The sequence below is a fragment of the Perissodus microlepis genome, chromosome 18 (assembly GCF_051167445.1).
Source record: "Perissodus microlepis isolate ML-2025 ecotype Zambia chromosome 18, ASM5116744v1, whole genome shotgun sequence".
NCBI classification, from domain to species: domain Eukaryota; kingdom Metazoa; phylum Chordata; class Actinopteri; order Cichliformes; family Cichlidae; genus Perissodus; species Perissodus microlepis.
Window position 1 is genome coordinate 14,098,952 of NC_140478.1, and position 19,244 is coordinate 14,118,195.

At 40.4% G+C, this 19,244-nt stretch overlaps 3 protein-coding genes across 12 annotated transcripts in view; 1 reads left to right on the top strand and 2 right to left on the bottom strand.

Annotated features, from left to right (window-relative positions):
• The window catches only part of LOC146367513 (myomegalin), a 53,896-nt gene extending 49,951 nt beyond the window's left edge, over nt 1-3,945 (top strand). For all 10 annotated transcript variants that reach the window (XM_084911480.1, XM_084911481.1, XM_084911474.1 and 7 more), the window contains one exon: nt 1,276-3,945. In XM_084911480.1, coding sequence (XP_084767606.1) covers nt 1,276-1,409 — 134 coding nt within the window. In that variant the 3' untranslated portion in view covers nt 1,410-3,945. The remainder of the gene's footprint in view (nt 1-1,275) is intronic.
• A 601-nt stretch (nt 3,946-4,546) lies between these two features.
• Nucleotides 4,547-11,901, bottom strand: prkab2 (protein kinase, AMP-activated, beta 2 non-catalytic subunit). The gene is made up of 8 exons (XM_084911490.1): nt 10,631-11,901; nt 9,289-9,474; nt 9,016-9,173; nt 8,795-8,888; nt 8,351-8,465; nt 7,918-8,051; nt 7,719-7,787; nt 4,547-7,228 (listed from the first exon to the last, which is right to left on the bottom strand). Exons 2-8 carry the CDS (start codon nt 9,445-9,447, stop codon nt 7,151-7,153), a joined length of 807 nt encoding a protein of 268 aa, XP_084767616.1. The 5' UTR covers nt 9,448-9,474; nt 10,631-11,901; the 3' UTR covers nt 4,547-7,150.
• Nucleotides 11,902-12,003: 102 nt separating this feature from the next.
• LOC146367515 (mitochondrial adenyl nucleotide antiporter SLC25A24-like) lies at nt 12,004-19,239 on the bottom strand. Its single transcript, XM_084911487.1, has 10 exons — nt 18,814-19,239; nt 18,483-18,609; nt 18,273-18,360; nt 18,007-18,118; nt 16,147-16,305; nt 15,906-16,058; nt 15,691-15,798; nt 15,414-15,581; nt 15,078-15,228; nt 12,004-13,257 (listed from the first exon to the last, which is right to left on the bottom strand). Exons 1-10 carry the CDS (start codon nt 18,988-18,990, stop codon nt 13,076-13,078), a joined length of 1,425 nt encoding a protein of 474 aa, XP_084767613.1. The 5' UTR covers nt 18,991-19,239; the 3' UTR covers nt 12,004-13,075.
• Nucleotides 19,240-19,244: the final 5 nt, after the last annotated feature.

The window sequence follows — 19,244 nt, forward strand, 5'->3', positions numbered from 1 at the left end:
GAGTTGGGGATTTTCTCTTACTGCTAACATTTTACACAGCAATCCCCTCCTGCTTTTGTTTTTAAAAGAATAGTGGGACATTTTGGGAAATAAAAGTTTTATCTGTAAAATGGTGTATACACATCACATGGGTATCCAGCACATCTGTGATGATACCTTTAATTCTGATTAATTAATTACAGTACTTAAGATACCCCTCATTTCCTTATATTTTGCTTTTAGGGAGTCAGACTTTATTGTTGATTTTTTAAAGTGGTCTTCAGCAAGTTGTTTTCCAGGCTTTTTGTAGACTTTTGGCTACTTTTTCACTCATTTTCAGTCCAATGTTTCACCTGACTGTATTTACAGGTCAGAACTTGCTGCTTTTTTGTTATGTTATGTCTCTCGACACTGACCTATGAATCATCCAAGGCCAAAAAAGACACCTAAACTCAGTGGATGAATCAGTGTTGTATCTACACATAACAGACAATATCTTCAGTCAATTCGTGACTAGCAGCTTATCACAAAAATACTTCATTTGTTTTCATTTCTTTAGTTGAATCTATATAAAACGCCAAAGATAAAACAATGTTATGGGCGGGAAATTGTATTTTTGCACCAACAAGGTGATTCCCACAGAGCTAGCATTTCTTAGCATTTCTCAAAATGCTGTGCAGTGTGGAAACCGGACAGAATAAGAGAATAAAAAAAGTGGCAGGCCTATAAACCTTTCCACAGCAGATGAAAACCATCTGAAAGAAATAAGGCTGTCAAGGAACCAAGCTTAATTAAAGGAAACACTGAGGACTTTTTACAGCTTTTCTCAAAATGAGGTTTATGCATCATATTTTACAGAGCAGTCTAAAAAAAGACTCTCCAGCAAAGACTGCAGAAAGTAGCAGTGTGCAGTTCACAGATAGCATTTTTTTTTTTATCAAGCTGAATGTTAATTTGTGAATTTGAGAGTTCTGGAAGATTCATTCAAGTTCAGGTTTAAGTTGTAAGCTAAAGACTGTACAATAATAGAGTGAAAACTCCAACAATCTGAAAATCCTCTTTGACCAAGCACTTGGCAACAGTGGAAAGGAAGAACTTCCTTTTAACAGAAAGAGACCTCTGGCTCAGGGAGTAGCGTGTTCCCCAAAATGTCAAACTATTCAGTCAACATCTCACCACTCTGGTCAGTTTTATTCACCTGTATTATATATGTAAGGATTGTTTACTAATAACATTCCCATTTCCTTCTTGTTCTTTTCCTCAAAAAATTAAAAATTAAAAAAATTAAAAATCCAGCTGAAGAGCCAGGAGGTGCTGCCAGAGAGCGGCCTGCTGATCGCAGTTTCCTGAAGGCCGGTGGTGCTTCTGGAGTCACTAGGGCCAGTCAGCGTACGGCAGCGAGAAAGCGCAGCAGCCAATGCCTGCTTTAGACTTTCAAAGAACCAGCCTAAATGCTACGACCTCTGACCTCTATGCTGAAACAGCCAAGACCCACAATCCCACCTTTCCCCTCACAAGCCCTGCTCTTTACCGCCATCCAGCCATAGATGCTTCAGTCCTTTCCTCCTCCAGGCACTGTGTACACAGTGCAATCTGCACCTGGAGGCTTACCTGATTCCCCTCACCCACTCCACTGTTTGTGACATCCCCCACCATCATGTGTATTATTGTCTTTGAGTGATACAGTCAGCAGTTTGCCTTGTAGTGTGTGTGTCAGAAGAAGGTGTTTAAAATGTGCCTATGAAGGCTTCAATGATGTGACGGAAGTGGTCGAGGATGCCTTTAGATGCTGGGTTACACAGAAAGAATTTGGGTATTTATCAGGTAAAGATTTTACATCACTGGACAGCTTAAAGATGCACACCGCCTTACCTGCGTTAAAGGCATCCCTGAGAGAGAGCCAGACAGCCTGTGGATGGAAGAGATGTTCATGCATGTTTAAAATGGCTTGTGAAAGGAATTCTGCACACACGAACACACACACACACACACACACACATATATATGTGTGTGTGTGTGTGTGTGTGTGTGATGGAACCCAGCCCACTCAAAGACAAGACAGCTTCAACTTTGACTGCCACAGAAACTCAAGTACTTATTCTTGTGGCACTCTAATTAAAAAGGACACCTTGCAAATGCAATGCAAAGAAAAATGACACTGACAATGTATCATTACACACAGTGGAGGAATGTACAGTAGGTAGTCGATCACTGCTATTAGTTTGCTACTAGCTATATCTGTGTTTGTGGAGGAAGCTCATGAATGGTATGTCAGACATTAGCCGAGGCTTAGAAACAGCTGAACAGGAAGGTTCCATTTCAGTCACAAACGTCCTCTTTTAGACCCCAGAGGTGCTTTACTGGCATCCAACTCCAAACTGAAAAATGCTAAACAAGTCACAGAATTGTGAAGCTGGCTGATTCTGATTTCCACGCTGGACTGTAGTTTGTAAAAAGAGGTTCGAGTACTCAAATGGAACCAGGCTAAACACGCGTATTCACTCCTCTGCAGGAGTTCTCATACGAGCATGTGCAATAACAATATAGTTTCTTGAATGATTATGCTGCACTGGGTTATTACTTCTTTGCCCAACACTGAATTATCATTCACGTTCATACTGATGTTAGGTGACAAACGGTGTTACGATTATACTTATTTTTCTCGAGTGTTTATGCATGACAGAGATTGTAAATGTTGAAAATTTAGGCTATGGAACAGGGGATCGCCAAAACTTGCCAAAGTTTGAACTTTGAACTCTGTACTTCACTCTGACTTGCCTTATCCATGCGAATGGCGAAACCCCAGTTGGATCAGGTTGGTGGGGTTACACAAGTGTTAAGTTATTGGGTGGGCCTGTTGAACCACAGAGACGGTAACCGTTAGACAGCTGTGTTCATTTAATTTAGAACTGTGTGACAGAAATGAGCTCCTTTATTGGACCAAAAAAAAAACTCAACCAAGTGGCCATATGCTATTGTCTTTGCTATTTCTCTTGGTTCAGGCCATCCTAGCATTCCCATGGCAACGGCAATATGGATGATGCAAACTTTGGCAGGCTGCTGGTGGGGTCGTTGTTCCATAATTCACTTACTTCACATTTAGTTTGGTGTGTTTTCTTGCTGTACATTTGCCATTTTATGCTGTACCCCCTCCCCCCAAACAAATCTGCTTTTCTGGATGATGTTTTGTGTGAGTGCGTGCGTGGAAACATCCAACATTTGCTTTTTTGCAAAGTTGATTACCTGGGTAGCTGTGCAATAGCTTGATATGTTTTATTTTGATGTTAAACATCATTGAATTCTAAGTGTGTTTGCAATGTATGATTTCCATGCAGTGTACATTAAGAGGTTTGTGTCACTTTGAATCACTTAGTCATATATAGGCTGTCTGCTAAGTAAACTATGCCTTCGTGATATTTACGACACTGATCACAATGCCATCCACCTGTAACGAAGCTCTGATTGATGTTGCTTTACTTGCCTTCAAATTTTAGCTCGAGAGCCTCTTAAGTCTGCTCTCGGTGGTAGAAATGGCCTTCGACAAGCGTCTACCTGAGTTCTGCCAAATTAGGTTTTGTTTGCGCTCGAGTCTTCAGAAAAAAAACACAAAAGTTGCCAAGTTTTACAAAAAGTGGTAAAATGTTTTGAAGATTTGTGTACTGTAAATAAAATTAAAAGCCAGTGACTGGAAAGATTATGAAGTGTTTGATTCACAGAGCACCTTATAAGAGCGTAAACAAAGCCTTTTTGTTGAGGAGGGAACCAATAATGCTTTGTTGGTGCTGAGTTGCATATGTATATTGTGCTCTGATTGGTGCAGCTTTTTTTCCTGAGTTTGTGCATAATGAACTAGAAGGCCGATGCAGGACTCTTCAGGATCCTGTCTCTGATGAGCTAACCGTGTGTTGTGTTGGCAAAAGTATTACCACTGAAAGATTTTGGGAAACAATAAAATTTTAAAAAACACTTTAAAATCTTTTACTTCTGTTTGTTTTACATTCAGATCACCAGTAGCAGGGATTTCCCCCTCCCACTGTGGTACCTTACAATATAAAGCACCTTGAGGTGACAGTTGTTGTGATTTGGCGCTATATAAATAGAACTGAATTGATTTGAATTTGTTTTTTTCTATTACCAGTAGGAAAAGTTGATTTGATAAACACCACAAATAAGAGTGATGTCAGAGTGAACCAACACCTTCTGGTGCACTCGTCACTGCAACAAGGTGAGAGGTTTGAGATCAAGTCATCTTTAGGGTATCGGATCACCTGCTTCCATCTCACCTCGTCCCTAGCATCGTCTGTAACACCAACCTCCTTCACTACATCCATGAATCTTCTCTGTGGTCCTCCTCCTTTCCTCCTGCCCTGCAGCACCAAATTCAACCCTTCATCCCATTTGTTCAGCATCCCTCATCTGTGCATGTGTATCTTACCCTCTCCAACTTTGTCTCCAGTGGTTTAAAATTAAGTGGCTGAAATAAAACAGGTATTAAGGACAGATGTTTAACCACGAATCCACACATACAATAAGGAGTCAAGTTAAAGAGAAGACAGAGGAAATGGGATCATTGCACCCTCTTTATTTTGATTTATATGCAAACAAGTAAAACCTTGTACAGTTGATCCTTACACTGCTTCTGCAAAGCATTTTTAAAAACATTCATAAAACCGCTGTAAAATTCAAGTTTCAGTTTCAACCTTAAAACAGCCAAGTCTACCAGACATGGATCTTCTTTGAATTTAGGACTTAATCCATGTCTGGGAATCTGGCTGCATTGCCACAATCCCTTGTCATCTTGTCATATGAAACTCTTTGGACAAAACTTCCTAGCTAGCCTTACCTTTTACAAAACACTTGTACACCCAACAGGATTTATGAAAGCCCCTTTTACAAGTCTGGAGTTTACCAGATGTTGGTATATACTGTACTTAAGATGCAGACAAATAAACACCAAACTGAAAAAGTGGAAAACACAACGTTTAAAGCCACCATACCAAAAAAAAAAAGAAAAAAAGATTAGCTTCAAATGCTTTTATGAATACACATGGTAAGCAAACTTTGTACAACACTTGAGTTCTGCTCATGTCGATTCATCTGATGACGTGTCTCTGGCTACTGTTTGAGGTGTGCACGTTCAGTCACTTTCTAAATGTGCACCACATGTATCTTTATAAGGGCAATCAATACCAAGCAGCAAGGTGAAACTGTTCGCGTGTACAGGCCTCTGTATAAAACTATACAGTACATGTAACAGATACAGTACATTCCTGTAATCCTGTTTGATAAATACAACTCCATACAGATACACACAAAGCACAGCAAAATATCTTAATTAGACTAAATCAGATCCTGCAGTCCAGAGAAGCTACAGTACACGCGTTCTCTGCTGCATAGTTAAAAGCTTACATTGACACTCCTGCTCAAAGAACAGTAAAGTGCTCGAAAACTTACATCAAGGCAACAGCAGAACTAAATGAACTTTGACCATCATCATGTGGAAAGTGGGTTTCCCAGTTAAAACAGGTGAGTACTCCTCCCGCGGTGACCAAAACTTTACCATATACTGAAATGTGTGGCAGATTCCACTGAACGACAAGAAACGGCATCAAACCCAACTGTGGGTTCTGCATTTTTTTAAAACTACAAACCAGGACCCAAAGACTGGGGTCAGAAATGTCCTTGTTTTTTAAAGAAAGTCAGATTAGATTTTTCAGCTAATATAATTAAAACCTTTCAAATAACACACAAAGTTTTCATAAATACAGTTCGCTCGTTTATTGTAGAAACCTTCACTCTTGTTTGACCGGCAAACTGTATTCACTAATACAAAGTTATCATTATTTTAAAAGACTGACTGACCATGTTAGGCCTCAGTTACATGGGCCTAGACACCAGTTGGAGACCAACTGACAACCACCGGTTGTTAGGGAAAAATTAGTATTGCACAACCTGTTGTGTGTGGTTGCTGGCAGTCGCTGTGAAACTGACTGCTAAGCCTCAGTCACTCACTAAGTCATAGCTTTTACTTTGAAGGACAACAGTCGGTGAGTCATTATCAAGTGTTCGCAGACAAATCAGCATCTTTCTTGAAAACTATGGCAGCTGTCATAACCTATGAACAAAGTAATCACATGGTGGTTTTTGGCATAGCACTACATTTGAGAAAACCAGCAACCACTTTCAGCTGGTTAGGAAATGCACAGATTTCCCTAGCAACTGGAAGTTGCTATGGCGTCGCCAAAGCCTCTCTCTTTCCAAAAAGAAATGTGCCTCTGTACACACATGTGGACAGACCACTAAAAGATAATCAGCTATAAATTAATTAACCATTAACTGCTAATCAATTTCATGTCACATTAAATGAAAAGAAATTTGCTTTTCTTTCACAAACAAGGACAGCTCCAAGTCGCTGCAAACGTTTGAGCACTAGCTGATGTTCCTGCTGCTTGCTAAACAAGAATAAACATGATACTTCTGGGTTGAGCTAAAATGTAGTATTTCTGCTTTTTATTGCACTTTAAGTTCAAGCAATGCTAAATTTGTTGCTCTTCGCATCAGCCTGTTGACCTAGACTTTGTGCCAGTTTAAGTCTTCCTGTTATTCACCATTTACTCAGCTAAACGCTTAATGGAATTAGTGGAAAGGTGAATACAATCACTCAACACTGATTAAATTCAAACTCAACTGAATTAAAACCCAAAATCCAACGTAACATATCATTTACAGGTTCTCTACCTGAAAAAAAGTCATGTGTAACAAGGATTCGCACCCCAGAAAACATGATTATGAATCACAAGGAGCAGCAAACGCTTGAATACACACAGTGATCTTATCCATCTGTAGAGGTCAAAGGTAAAAAGCCACAATATGGTTCTCATTGCTTTCTCCAACACCTGGAACACACACTTCGCTACTATTGTTTAGAGCCCTATGTAGACAGAAGTGCAGCCTCTTTAAAACCCAAGTCACAGCCATGGGCCTCTAAGCTCGTCTGTAAACTTGTTTCAGTGCAAGATATAGCTAAATGTAACAACAAGCGCGCACGCACACACACACGCATATACACAAACACAGACTCACACGCACAAAAAACCAACAACAACAAAAAAAACCCACAGCAGATTATAAACATGCTGCTAAAAGCACTGGGGGGCACCCGAGCTGAGGTTTAGATAGGCTTGTAAAGCAGAGAAGTTACATATTTCTTCTTGTATCTGTGAGTCGCACTCAGCACCATTACTCCATCCTAACCAGGAGAGGAAAAAACAAACAAACAAACAAAAAACAGGCTGTCATTAAGTCGGATCCAAAGCATCAGAACAATGCAATATGCTTCAATTTGTGAAAATACCAACTACGTACATATTGGATTACTGTTGATTTACCACAAACCTCACCACAGGTTTGGCTCACATTGAACCACCTAACTGATCAATTACCTAATAACATAATAAAAATAATGCAAGAGAACTGTAGAAGTAAGTTCTGAATGTGGTCACTGGTGTGAAACGATTCACACCACTGACCACCCCTACCAGCTTCCCCCTTTAAAGCAGAACATCTTCCCTTTGTCTGCACAAAGACTGAAAGAACTGATATAAAACTGATATGATTAAAAATCATGTTCATGTAAACGTGCTGGAACATTTAACAAAAAGAAAAAAGGGGGTGGGGGAGCAACTACTAACTTCAGTGAAAATGTGAGTTGTGAGTCATTCTGCTGCAAGTAAACCTACCTTTATTGAAAGTGCATATAGGTGATTTAGCATGACATGGTTGGGTTCAGGCAGCAGGGCAGGGTCACACTAACAACAGACAGTAGGAGGAAAAGTCACAAAGAAAACAGTAACACGAAAAGATGAGTCACATCAGGGTCTAAAAAATTCTATCTGATTTGTAAACTGAGAGAAAGGTGCGAAAGGTGTAGATACTCACAGATATATTGGTGTCCTTGTTGAGAATGACTTGAAGGAGGTGAGGCGGGAGGATGGGCGGGGCTTTGAAGTGCTCCTCAGGTCTGAAGACATACTGCTCCTGTCCATATGGACCAGGAGGAGAGCTGGACAGGTCTAAAGATACAGCAATCACATTTACATGACATTTCACATACACACTTTACTCTACAGCTACTGACCAATTAAACACTAACAACAACAATAAAAAAGCTGTATTCTTTATTGTTGTATTTATTTTGGCATTTATTATTCAACTCCTTTCCTGGGAGCTGTATTAAGACTTAAATTGCTGGGACTGTTAGTGCAAGGTCAGGAAAGGCATGCTGCAATATGACAAGGCACTTTCCAGTTACTATTTACACATGCTGATTACCTTTAGTTGACTAAATAATTCAATAACGGAGCAGGCTGACCTGACGTGTCGGAGCACTCCAAAGAGTCGACCTGAAGGGCGTCAAACACCTCAAAGTCAGACTTTTTCACATGGATCAAGTTGTTGATAGTTCCCATCTGGCTGGTTACCACCGGCTGCCGAAAAAGGGAGAGAAATCATCACAGAGGAAATGAGGAAGCATGTGTAAAATTAGCAGTTTCCTGCACAGTTTTCCCTAAGGCAAAAGAGCTATTTAGCGGCTTTCACCGAATAGAAGGGCTTTTCAAAGCTTTACAGTCCCTCTGAGGTTTCAAAGTCCACATTTTGTGAGGATAACACAATACAAGACAGATGGAATTTAAATGCTAAATTTCCACAAAGGAATGTGTCCCTTCCTTTTTGAACTGTCAGAGGTCTCTGCACCATGCCAAAATGCAGTGTGCATGAATAAGTTAATGGGGGAAAAAAAATGAAGCTACTGTACCTCTGATGGATCATGCACCCACTGTCCATCTACAAAAAATTTGTACTGGTGCTCTCCTTCGGGCAGGTCCAGAATTGCCACAAAATCATTATGGCTTAGGAGAAAGTAAGAGAATGTAATAGTGCGATATCAGAAACGTTTATCTACAAACTCTCAAGCTACAGCTTTACTTATAAAAGATAATGAATGTGATAACGTACCGTTATCCACTTCCTGTTTACCTTTTATTTAGCGGTATCTTTGTGTTCCAGTTATTAAAAGAACCAGCAATGTAGACCTCCTTCCCACCTCCGGCCCAGCGGATCACAGTGGGGCGAGCCTGAGGACCAGTTTTAACCAGATCATCCAAATCTGGGGTGAATTCTTTCTCTCCTGATGCCTGAAAGTAGTAAACATATAAATCTCAAATATAAGCTGTTTTGAGAAAATAAAGCTTTCAAATCTGAGGAAGTGGTGTGGAAGACAAATGTGTTTCAATATTATAATCTGCATACCTTCGATTCGGGTCCATGTGTGTTGAAGGTGTTGGGGTCATCTGTGCTGTCCACCATCTTGCTGCTGGGTTCTTGGTCTTTGGAACTGCTGCCACTGTCTGAGCGATGGGCCTTGGCACCATGCCGATCTCCGGCCACTCTGTCACTTGTGTTGCCCATGGTGCTTCACTTTTTTTTGCAGTGCCACTGGAAATAAAGAACAATCCATTATGTGTTTAAGCATAAAGCAAGATCTTTCAGAAACAAGAAAAAGACTTGAAGAGACAAACAGACTGTAGGCAGAGATCAGCACTAGAAATCTTAATAGCTCATGGTAATCTCCTGTTTTTTCCCCCATTATAAATTTTATACATCTGATACGGATGAAACACAGTTTGTCTATGAAGCAGGAAGACCCCCCAGGTTTTCTGGTTCTTCATTTTTAGCTGTTCAACAAACAGCTAAAAAGTGACACTACTTTCTCTTTTTATTTAACTAAATTTAACTAAAAATGTAACAAAAAATAAATAAATCTGTCTTTTATCTAGTTTTTAAAAAATCATTTTTAGCTTAGTATTATTATTATTTTTTAATGAATTTTTCTTCCATGTTAAACATTTTACTGCTGGTCAATATTTATTTTTTATATTTGTTATGTGCCTTTTTGTTTTATTACAATCAGTCAATAGAGAAATATTTTATTTAATTTTTGAAATCCAGCCTTTAATGTCTTATAAACTTTTCATTTTTTTGTGGTTTTCAGTGTGGAACTATCTGTTTATTATATATCTCCAATTTAACAGATCTACATCAGTACAAACCTCTAGATGCTGCTGACAACAAATTGAAAACAAAATATGAAAATGAAGATCTCTTGAATAGACACCATAGTCGATCTCCAGTTATCCAAAAGACAATACATCACAGAAAGAAGTTGAGGCTGACCACAGGCTATTGTGACACATGTTTAAATACAAACTGAACCTGTTACATGAAACTATTTGTTCAGCATGACAAACACCATCTTAACACGATGAGCAGCAGCCTGACTCAGGCAAAAAAGCTAAACGCCTTTGCAGTGGGGCTAACCGGCTTACCGGTCGGTAGACGGATAAAGACAGAAAGGTGAAACTGGGACTGTCTTCTGGCCGTGTGTCTGGACTTGAATCATAAACCGCCTAACGTAAATACAATCATGCTTTCAGACATAACGTAGTAAGAAAGCCTCCATTAGTTAACGCCCACTAGCTAAGCTACCGCCAAATCAACAAGTTTTCACCACAGAACTTAAAATAACACATACGCACTTTTGCCATTAGTAAATAATCATGAGTACTCGCACAGCTTGCTGACTGAAACCTACCGTAGTTTCCCCACCAGCTGTTCTGCTGTGTCCACCTCAGGTCACTTCGCAGGAGAATATTTTTAGCCGCTGTTGGGAGTTAAAGTTAGCTAACTGCTAGCTGTCACTGTCTACAAGCAAACGACCAAGCCGTTTGCTCTGTTTATCTGCGCCGCAACAAACACTAGTTTTTCACCATTAAGTTGTGGCAGACGGGAAAAAAAATCACCGACACTCTCCACCTATCTGCACACTGACTTTAGTTTGTGTTTTAGCGGAGGGCGGGCCCACCTCTCTACAACAACTGCAGAGAGCCCAGTGCTGCCCCGACTACGGAGAGCGGTTAGGACAAAAACTGTTCAAGCAACCGAAAAAAAAGACTGAAGGTCGCCAGGAAGGCAACATCTGTCACAAAAACGCCACAAAATGAAGAAGGTTAAGAGACACCCACAAGGAACTTCAGTAAAATAAATCGTATTTTACGACTGACTGCATAGTTAAATAAACATAGTAAGTAATAAGCAAGTAATGTGATCCCAGTGAATATACAGCATTGTGCAAATCACCTCTCACCTATTTATATTTCCCTTCCAAGGAGCCAGACTTTACTGTAATTTTTTTAGTGTTCTTCAGCAGCAGTTCTCCAGGCTTTCTGAAGATCTGTCAGTTTTATGTTTTTTGACATTGACTGCTTTTTCACTTATTTTCAGTCCAATCTTTTCAAAGGAATTTTTAAAAATTGTTTTATTATTATTATTACTTTTATTATTATTATTTATGATGCCTACTATCAAGCGTTTAATTAAAAATGCGGTTTGTATAGTATGTCTATACCCCCTGAGGCCCCAGCTTCCAAAAATCCTGGGGTATTTAACTTGTCTATGTGGGCAGTTTCATTTGAGCTTGAAGATACGGATTATGGAGCAGGGGCTTCTCTCAGTCCTTGGTGATGTAAACTCACTTCGGTGTGGACATGACTGTGTTCTGACTGTGTTCCAGGAGTTTTAAGTTCGTGGCAGGATTTAGCCTTGATGGTTCCTGAACATCCTAACCATTTTCCTCTCATCTGACAGTGACAATTTGGGTCTTCTTCTAAACTTTGGCAAATGGATGACACATCCAAACAAGTTGTACAAGGAACAAGATATCTGGACCTGCAATTGTTTAGAAATCTGCAGCTGTTTAGCAAGAATCCAAAATTCAACTGTACACGTTTTCCCTTCCCTCCTAATTTTGGAGGATTTAATTTGTTATGGAAAAAAATGCACCCAGAAATTTCAATCAAAAATACAAAGCTGATGCAAAAATATTCTCAGTTTTTGTATTTCTGTTTCATCTCCTTCATCATAGATGCTAACCGGATGGAAGTTCCTTACTGACACCAACACAAAGTATAAGTTCTGTGTGGAAACAAATCCACAGGTTTTTTCTTTATTGACCACCTGGCAAAGATTTCAACACATCAGACCGATTTTCCAATCAGTGATCCTTACATTACTGAGGAGGCAATATCAGCATTCAAGCCTCCCTGGAAGGACCAAGTTTCAACAGCTAATAAATCAAGACTAGTTTCAAGCTCAGAAAATGTCACATAAACTAAACACAGAAGATTGTTATCATGCATGCTACATCTAAACTCCATCCACTTGGCTGTGTGAAAGAGTATGAAACAAATGAATGAATGTTAACTGTAGCAGGAATGTGTTGTGCGTATGTACTAGGTTGAAATGAGGATTGAAACATGACAAACATATGCTTCTTGCAAGTATTTTTCATCGTTAAATCCCATAAATAAGCATAACTGGAAACATATATACAGTAATATGTATAGTTATAAAACACATCTTCTGATGTTATCAGATTTACACACACATAAGGCACATTTAAATCGTTATCAAACAGAGAGATCGGTGGTTTTCACATTGCACAAGATGTGTGTCTTCATTCACACACTATTCCAGTGTTAACAAGTATTCGTTTGTCCCAGCCAGCTATTTTTAGTGGACAGCTGTTGATTGGAGAACAGTTTGTTTGGAACCGCTGTCACTTAGGGCAGGTGTTTACAAAATCATGTATACAGTGCATAGACATGTGAAAGGTTCAGCTGACATAGCGTCATTTTTCAAACAAAGGAAATGCACAACGCTATGTCACGTATTTGTTTCATCACAGTTTAAAGGAATATCCGTGGCATAAATGAAATGAGCCATTATACTTAACACGTTTTAGTGTTTTTCCAGAACTGTCTTTTTGTGTGTAAATAACGCAAGTAAATGTAGGAAGAATGGTATGTTTTACAGTAAGAAAAAAAATATTTGAGCATGCATACCACAAATTATTAATGCTTTAACTACTGACAGACGGCTCTTAAAACATGCACTGTATGCTTGATCGCTGTCTGTCTTTTTGGAGTTATTTCAGGCATTTTCAAGTCTGACATATTAAGTAAACTTTTTTTTTGCAGTATCATTTGGAGATCCCTAAGCCACTCTTCATATACTCATAAACCACGTAGCTAATGCTGACTGCAGGAATGACTTTCATGAAGTTCGGCAGGATGCCCCGGTAGAGTCCAAAAACACCATCTTTGGCTACAATCTTCTTCATCAGAGAACTCATAGTAGGCTGGTTTGATGGTTCCAGAGATGCTGCAAAGAAATATTAGCTATGTTAGAGAACCAATTAAAAAGCAAAAAAATAAACTCACTGGCCACTTTGTTAGGTACATCTACCCAACTGACTTAATGCAAATATGTAATCAGCCAGTCAGATAACAGCAACTCAACATATTTAGACATGTAGTCATGGTCAGGACGACCTGCTAAAGTTCAAACTGAGAATCGCTTAAGTGACTTTGATTGTGGATGGTTGTTTTTGTCAGACAGGCTGGTCTGACCATTTCAGAAACTATTGATCTGCTGGGATTTTCCCACACAGTCGTCTCTAGGGTTTATAGAGAATAGTTAGAAAGAGAAAACATCCAACGAGTGCCAGTTCTCTTGGTGAAAATGCCTTGTTTATGTTAGATAACATGTAAGCATGGATCCATCCTGTCTTGTATCAAACAGTTCAGGCTGCTGGCAGTGTAATGGTGGAAGAGATACTTTTTTTTTAGCACATGTGGGGTCCCTTAGTACTAGGGATGGGTACCGGTATCCGGTGCCATTATGGCACCAATTCTGACATAAACGGTAGTAACCAGACCGAAAAGCAGCGCACATTTCGGTGCTTTTTTTTCCCCTGAGATGTCATACACTTTAGATTCTAGCCAATAATTTTACCTTTCCAAGGATAGTAGGTGGGCCCAGGTACGTACGTTCTTTTAGAGCAGAGCTACAGATTAAAAATGCCCAAGGCGAAGCGGTCAAAAGTCTGACTGTACTTCACAGCAAAAGATGCAAACTCAGCAGCCTGCAACAAGTGCTTTAAGGTGATACTGTGCAAAGGAGGTAACACCTCGAATCTGATGAAACCCCTGGCGACGCATAGCGTTTTTTTAAAAGCCGAGAAATGCACCGTATTTGATAGCTTGCTGCAAGACCTCACACCGAGCACATCTACTGCGGATGTGGTAAATCTCCATTAGCGAGTTAGTGCGGATCGCCCCGTGCGGGGGGCTGGACGGTGCTTATCATTTTGCAGAAAAAAAGAGACTGCTGAAAATAAAAACATAAGAGGTTTTTGGACAAAGTTTGTGTTCTCCATTCCTTAAGCACCGGTTCGAGCACTGTTTAAGCACCGGCACCGTTTCAAAAGTACCAATTTGGCACCCTACTTAGTACCAACTGAGCATTGTTCAAGCACAGCAGCCTACCTTAGTATTGTTGCTAATCACGCCCATCCCTCTATGACCACAGTGTACCATCTTCTGATGGTTAATTCCAACAGGATAAAACCCCATATCACAAAACTCAAACCAACTCAAACTGAGATTTTGAACATGACAATGAGTTCACTGTTCCTCAAATGGCCTCCACAATCACCAGATCTCAATCTAAGAGGAGAGTCACATTGTGGATGCCAGTATGAACCAAGGATTGTCTCTGGGGAATGTTTCCAGCACCTTGCTGAATCTATGCCAAGAAGAATCCAACCTGATAATAGCAACATGTAACTAATAAAGTGGCCAATAACAGCCAACATTTTTGTCTATTCGTTTCTTTACTCATATAACACTGATTTGTCAGTTTGTGAGACCATGACCCTGTCTAAATGTTACACTCAAAAAACAACTTTCATCTCAAAGTGAACAACATTAAAGAGGAATGCCCTTTTTCAGACGGAGCCACTTTACATTACGTAGGCTGTAACGCAAGTATATATTTACAGAAAACATGGATCACTTTTACAGAACCTTTACACCATCAAATGCAACCCGCCCACCTTGAAAAATATTGTGCTATTATTATGTTACGAAGGGGCTACCTAGTTATGTCATTACTATTTTCAAATATCAGGCTATGTTTACCTTGTGCTTGCATCCGAGTGCGCACAAGTGCGAGTGGATAGCTTGCCAGCTGGCCACAGGTACTAGAGATGGTCCCACAGCCCAGCAACACCAGCACTCCAGGGTTGGCTGACTCAGTGGCATAATGTGCCAACCAAGTGTTCTTTAGAGTCTAGAGAGTTATGATAAGAGAAAGGAAAATTCAGCTAATGTGCAAAATCAGCATAACACAAAAATTTCTCTCATTTAATTTAATGCAACTCTGCACGATGGATTGGTTTAGTGTGCATATAAATGATCTAATTAACTAAAGTGCAATCCATTGTGAAATATCCATGCGTCACAAAGCCAGCATACCTCATAAACAGCCAGGTCTATCCCAGCGTAGGGAAGGATGCCCAGTGAGTTTGGTACGTAGCCCTTGTAGAAAGCTTTGACGCCCTCCTTCCTCAGGATCTTCTTGGCACAATCAAACATTCCTGCATACTGGCCAGTTTTCCTAAGCGTCAACCGAGTCTTTAATACCTAAGAGAGAAGCAATGCATAAAAAATACAAAGGAGGTCAGATTCGGTTGGTTTGCGTGGAGAGGAGGTGTTACCACATCCAGTGAGGCAGCATCACAGATCTTGTTACCTCCATTGGGTAGATTGCTGTCTGTGCTGTGGCCCCAGCCAGAGAGCCAGCCAGAAACCTCTGGTGGGTCTCAATCTTCGCTCCTTCTGATGATAACAACCTCTTATACTGTAGCAGAAAACGTAAAAAGCCACAATATTTGTTACTACATTTAATAGCTGCAAACAGAAGTATTTAAAAAAAAAAATTCACATTTCAGCGGTATGGTTCCTTACTTGTTCGTATGCCATGAACTTAATCGCCGTCTCGGGTGCAATCTTTAAAACATTTATTCCATTTCCCCTCCACAGCGAAGTCACACCTCCTTCTGCAATCATTTGCTTAAAGCCCCCTAGCAGACTTATCCGGTTGGCCTTTGAAGAATGAACCTGCGGTGCAAATATATGCTTTAAGTAAAACACGGTCACAGACATCTATTTATCCATCTATTTGTTCCACTTCTGTCATATTTGTCACCTGCATGAAGACTTTCACTCGGTCCAGTGGGGCCGTACCGGTACGAGAAACAGCCCCTGCCACAGCGCCTGCAACAAGCTGCTTCCACCAGCCACCTGTGCTCTTCTCTTCCTCTGTGAATTCATCTGGGATTGCAAGACTGTCACCTATGTCCAGAACCTAGTGATTACATAAGCAGATTTACTCAGCGAGACCAAATTCATGAACCCTGGCACATCTGATTTACAGTCATGGGAAAAAGAAAGCTCTCACAGGACTCTATGCAGTCCAGAACCATCTTTAGCAACAATAACGTTAAGTATGATCATTTTTATCAGTCTTTTGCATCAATGTGGATGAATTCTTATTTAAAACATTGCTTCACTTCATTGAGGTTTGCAGGCACAGCTCTCTTAAGGTCCCACCCCAGGATTTCAGGTTGAAGTTAGGACTAGAGCCTGACTAAGTTAGGACTTCTAAGACTGATACCAATACCAGTATCTTGTGATTTAAAAACCTGATGTATCAGCTGATATTTTCATTCTTTCAGACACATAAAACATAAACACATTTTCCTCATTTTTGCTTTGTTAGGGAAATATGTGTAGTTATTTATAGTTGTTTATAGCAGATGGGATAATACTGTAGGTACAAACACAGACTCTTATTAGTATTTCTCTTTCTGTGTAATACACATTATAAAATGCCTTATAGGTGAATTTCTTTGCCTTTGATAATGAATCTTTCACTGAAGGGTTGTGCCACTTAAGGGTTTCTTTGTGTGGTTTCAAATGTACAAGGTCAACAACAACAACTTCTCCTTTTTGAGGTCAGTGATGCAGAAGCAGTTATATTGTAACCAGAAGGCAACATTTACAAAATCTTCAACACGAGCTGTCAGCCAAAAGATGAAAACATTATAAAAAAACAACAACAACCACTATTTTAGATGTGTAAATGATTTAAAAGGGTTGTAAAAAAGGATATGCAGTGAGGAAAAGCTGAAACCATTTGAGCCAAAGAATGATTTGAGCTTCTTGTCCTTTCACTAGAATAACTACTGAGCTGAATAAACCCTTATCTAGTATATGCAGCGTTTTCCCCAAAGCTTAAAGCACTACTGTGAGCTCTATTTGAAGCTGAAAGTCAAACTTAGAGTGCCCAGTGGGAATTTTCAACTGTAACGCCGCCTCAAGTTGGACTTACAACTCAAGATGTCAGTGCAGCCCCACCAAACCTGAATTAACAATCCAACATGGCAGCAGTGAAAGAAAACACAGTAAAGCTGTACAAGTTGTAACCTGTACTATCAATGTTGTATAGCTCCCTAAATGAGCCACTCACAGAGCACTGACCAGACTCCATCCATGAATGTCCTGCAGCACGGTTTATAAGTATTGCCAGTGATAGATACATGGCTCTACCTTGCTAAGAAGCACAACAAATCCTGTTTTCCCTCTTTTCCTACTTTAATACTGGAGCATGCTCAGTTCGGTAGAGACACCCAGCTCTGATATCTGACTTCTGAGATAAATGGAACACATCATTAGCTAAAAACACACTCTACTGGCAGTCTAATGCAAAGCTAAGGGGAAAGGCAAAGGTTCTTGGATTTGCTGCGATCATCTGTAGGGCACGTTTCCTGTATGACAATGCAGTTCTGCCTGAAAAAGACTTCTGAAAATTCAGATACAAGCTCTGTGAAGGACAGGCACTGTTTGGCTCGTGGCTGAACTGCAGAGGAAATCTATAAAGCTAGCACGAGAGGACTACACAGCATGTGATTCACTTCAAAGCAGCTGCCTCTGTGTGTGTACGTCTACTAAAAGCACTTGTCTGTGATACAGACAGTATATGTGAGTGATTTTATATGATACATACTGAGGAGTGTTTCCAGTAGCGTATAATCTCTTCCAGGTTGTGAGCAGGGCATAACAGGAAGTGTTCCCTCCACTCGTTCCAGTCAACCATCATGGTTCCATCTATATCCATACTGAGGAAACACAAGTTTTTATCCTATGAAATGTATGATTATTGTATGGAAGTACACTATCCGATCACATATACTTCACATAATCTTACATTTTATTCTTCAGACACATTGTAACCAGACACATGTCACAGTGCGTAAAAAGTGGAGGTCAAACCTCTGTAAGATTTTTAGGGCATCCTCTCCGCTGACATCTATGCCCAGCTCTGCAAGAGACTGCTGGATCTCTGAGGAATCGATGCGCCCTGACACATAAACACTCCAGTGAAACAAGCTGCAGTATGTGACTGTGTAAACATTCACTGGAAAGCCATGTGACTAAAGCAGAGCATTCATTTATTTCTTGCAACCTCGCTCCTCTCCTTACCATCATCATTTTTGTCCAGGCTCTTAAACGTCAGCCACAGCTTCTTCTCGTGCTCCTTCAGATACTTGGTAAACTCGTTGAAATCCAGGCACCCGTCTTTATTTTGGTCACCAGATGACACTATTTTCTGTAAGGTAGGGATATAGTGTAAGTGTCTCTTCAGTTATATTCACAGTGTCTCACTCTCTGTCTCTAAAACACACACACACACACATACACACAAAGGGTGTAAAGTGTCACATTACTACGGAAATGCATGCAAAACGAGCAGGCCAGGACTTGAAACTCATATCTCTGTGTGAGTCCTCTCCCTCAGCAGACTGATATTTACCTGTGCAGCACCCTGGCGGAATATGCCCATTGCCTTGAGGCCCTCTCGTAATTCAGCAACATCCACCTTCCCATCTTTGTTGGTATCGAGCTTTTCAAACAGGTCCTGGTACGACCTCTCACTGTCGGTATCCCAGCACCGGGCATTTGACAGTAACGTCCGTAACGTCTGATACATTGTAGAGCTAATGTGCAAACTGGGTCCAGACCTGAGCCGTCCTGCAGTCGGAGTCAAATTAGCAAGCCATACTGAAAATCACCCCAAAATCCAATGCAAAATCCACATGCGAACTCGTCGTCGGCAGTGACAAATCGGGCTTTTACTCGGGTTATTCTGCAGCCTGCCCTATGCAAAGGTGCGCTCCGGAGCGTTTCGGGGGAACTGCAGTGATCTGTGGGCGGAGCAGTGTAGGCTACGTAACTACACGGTGT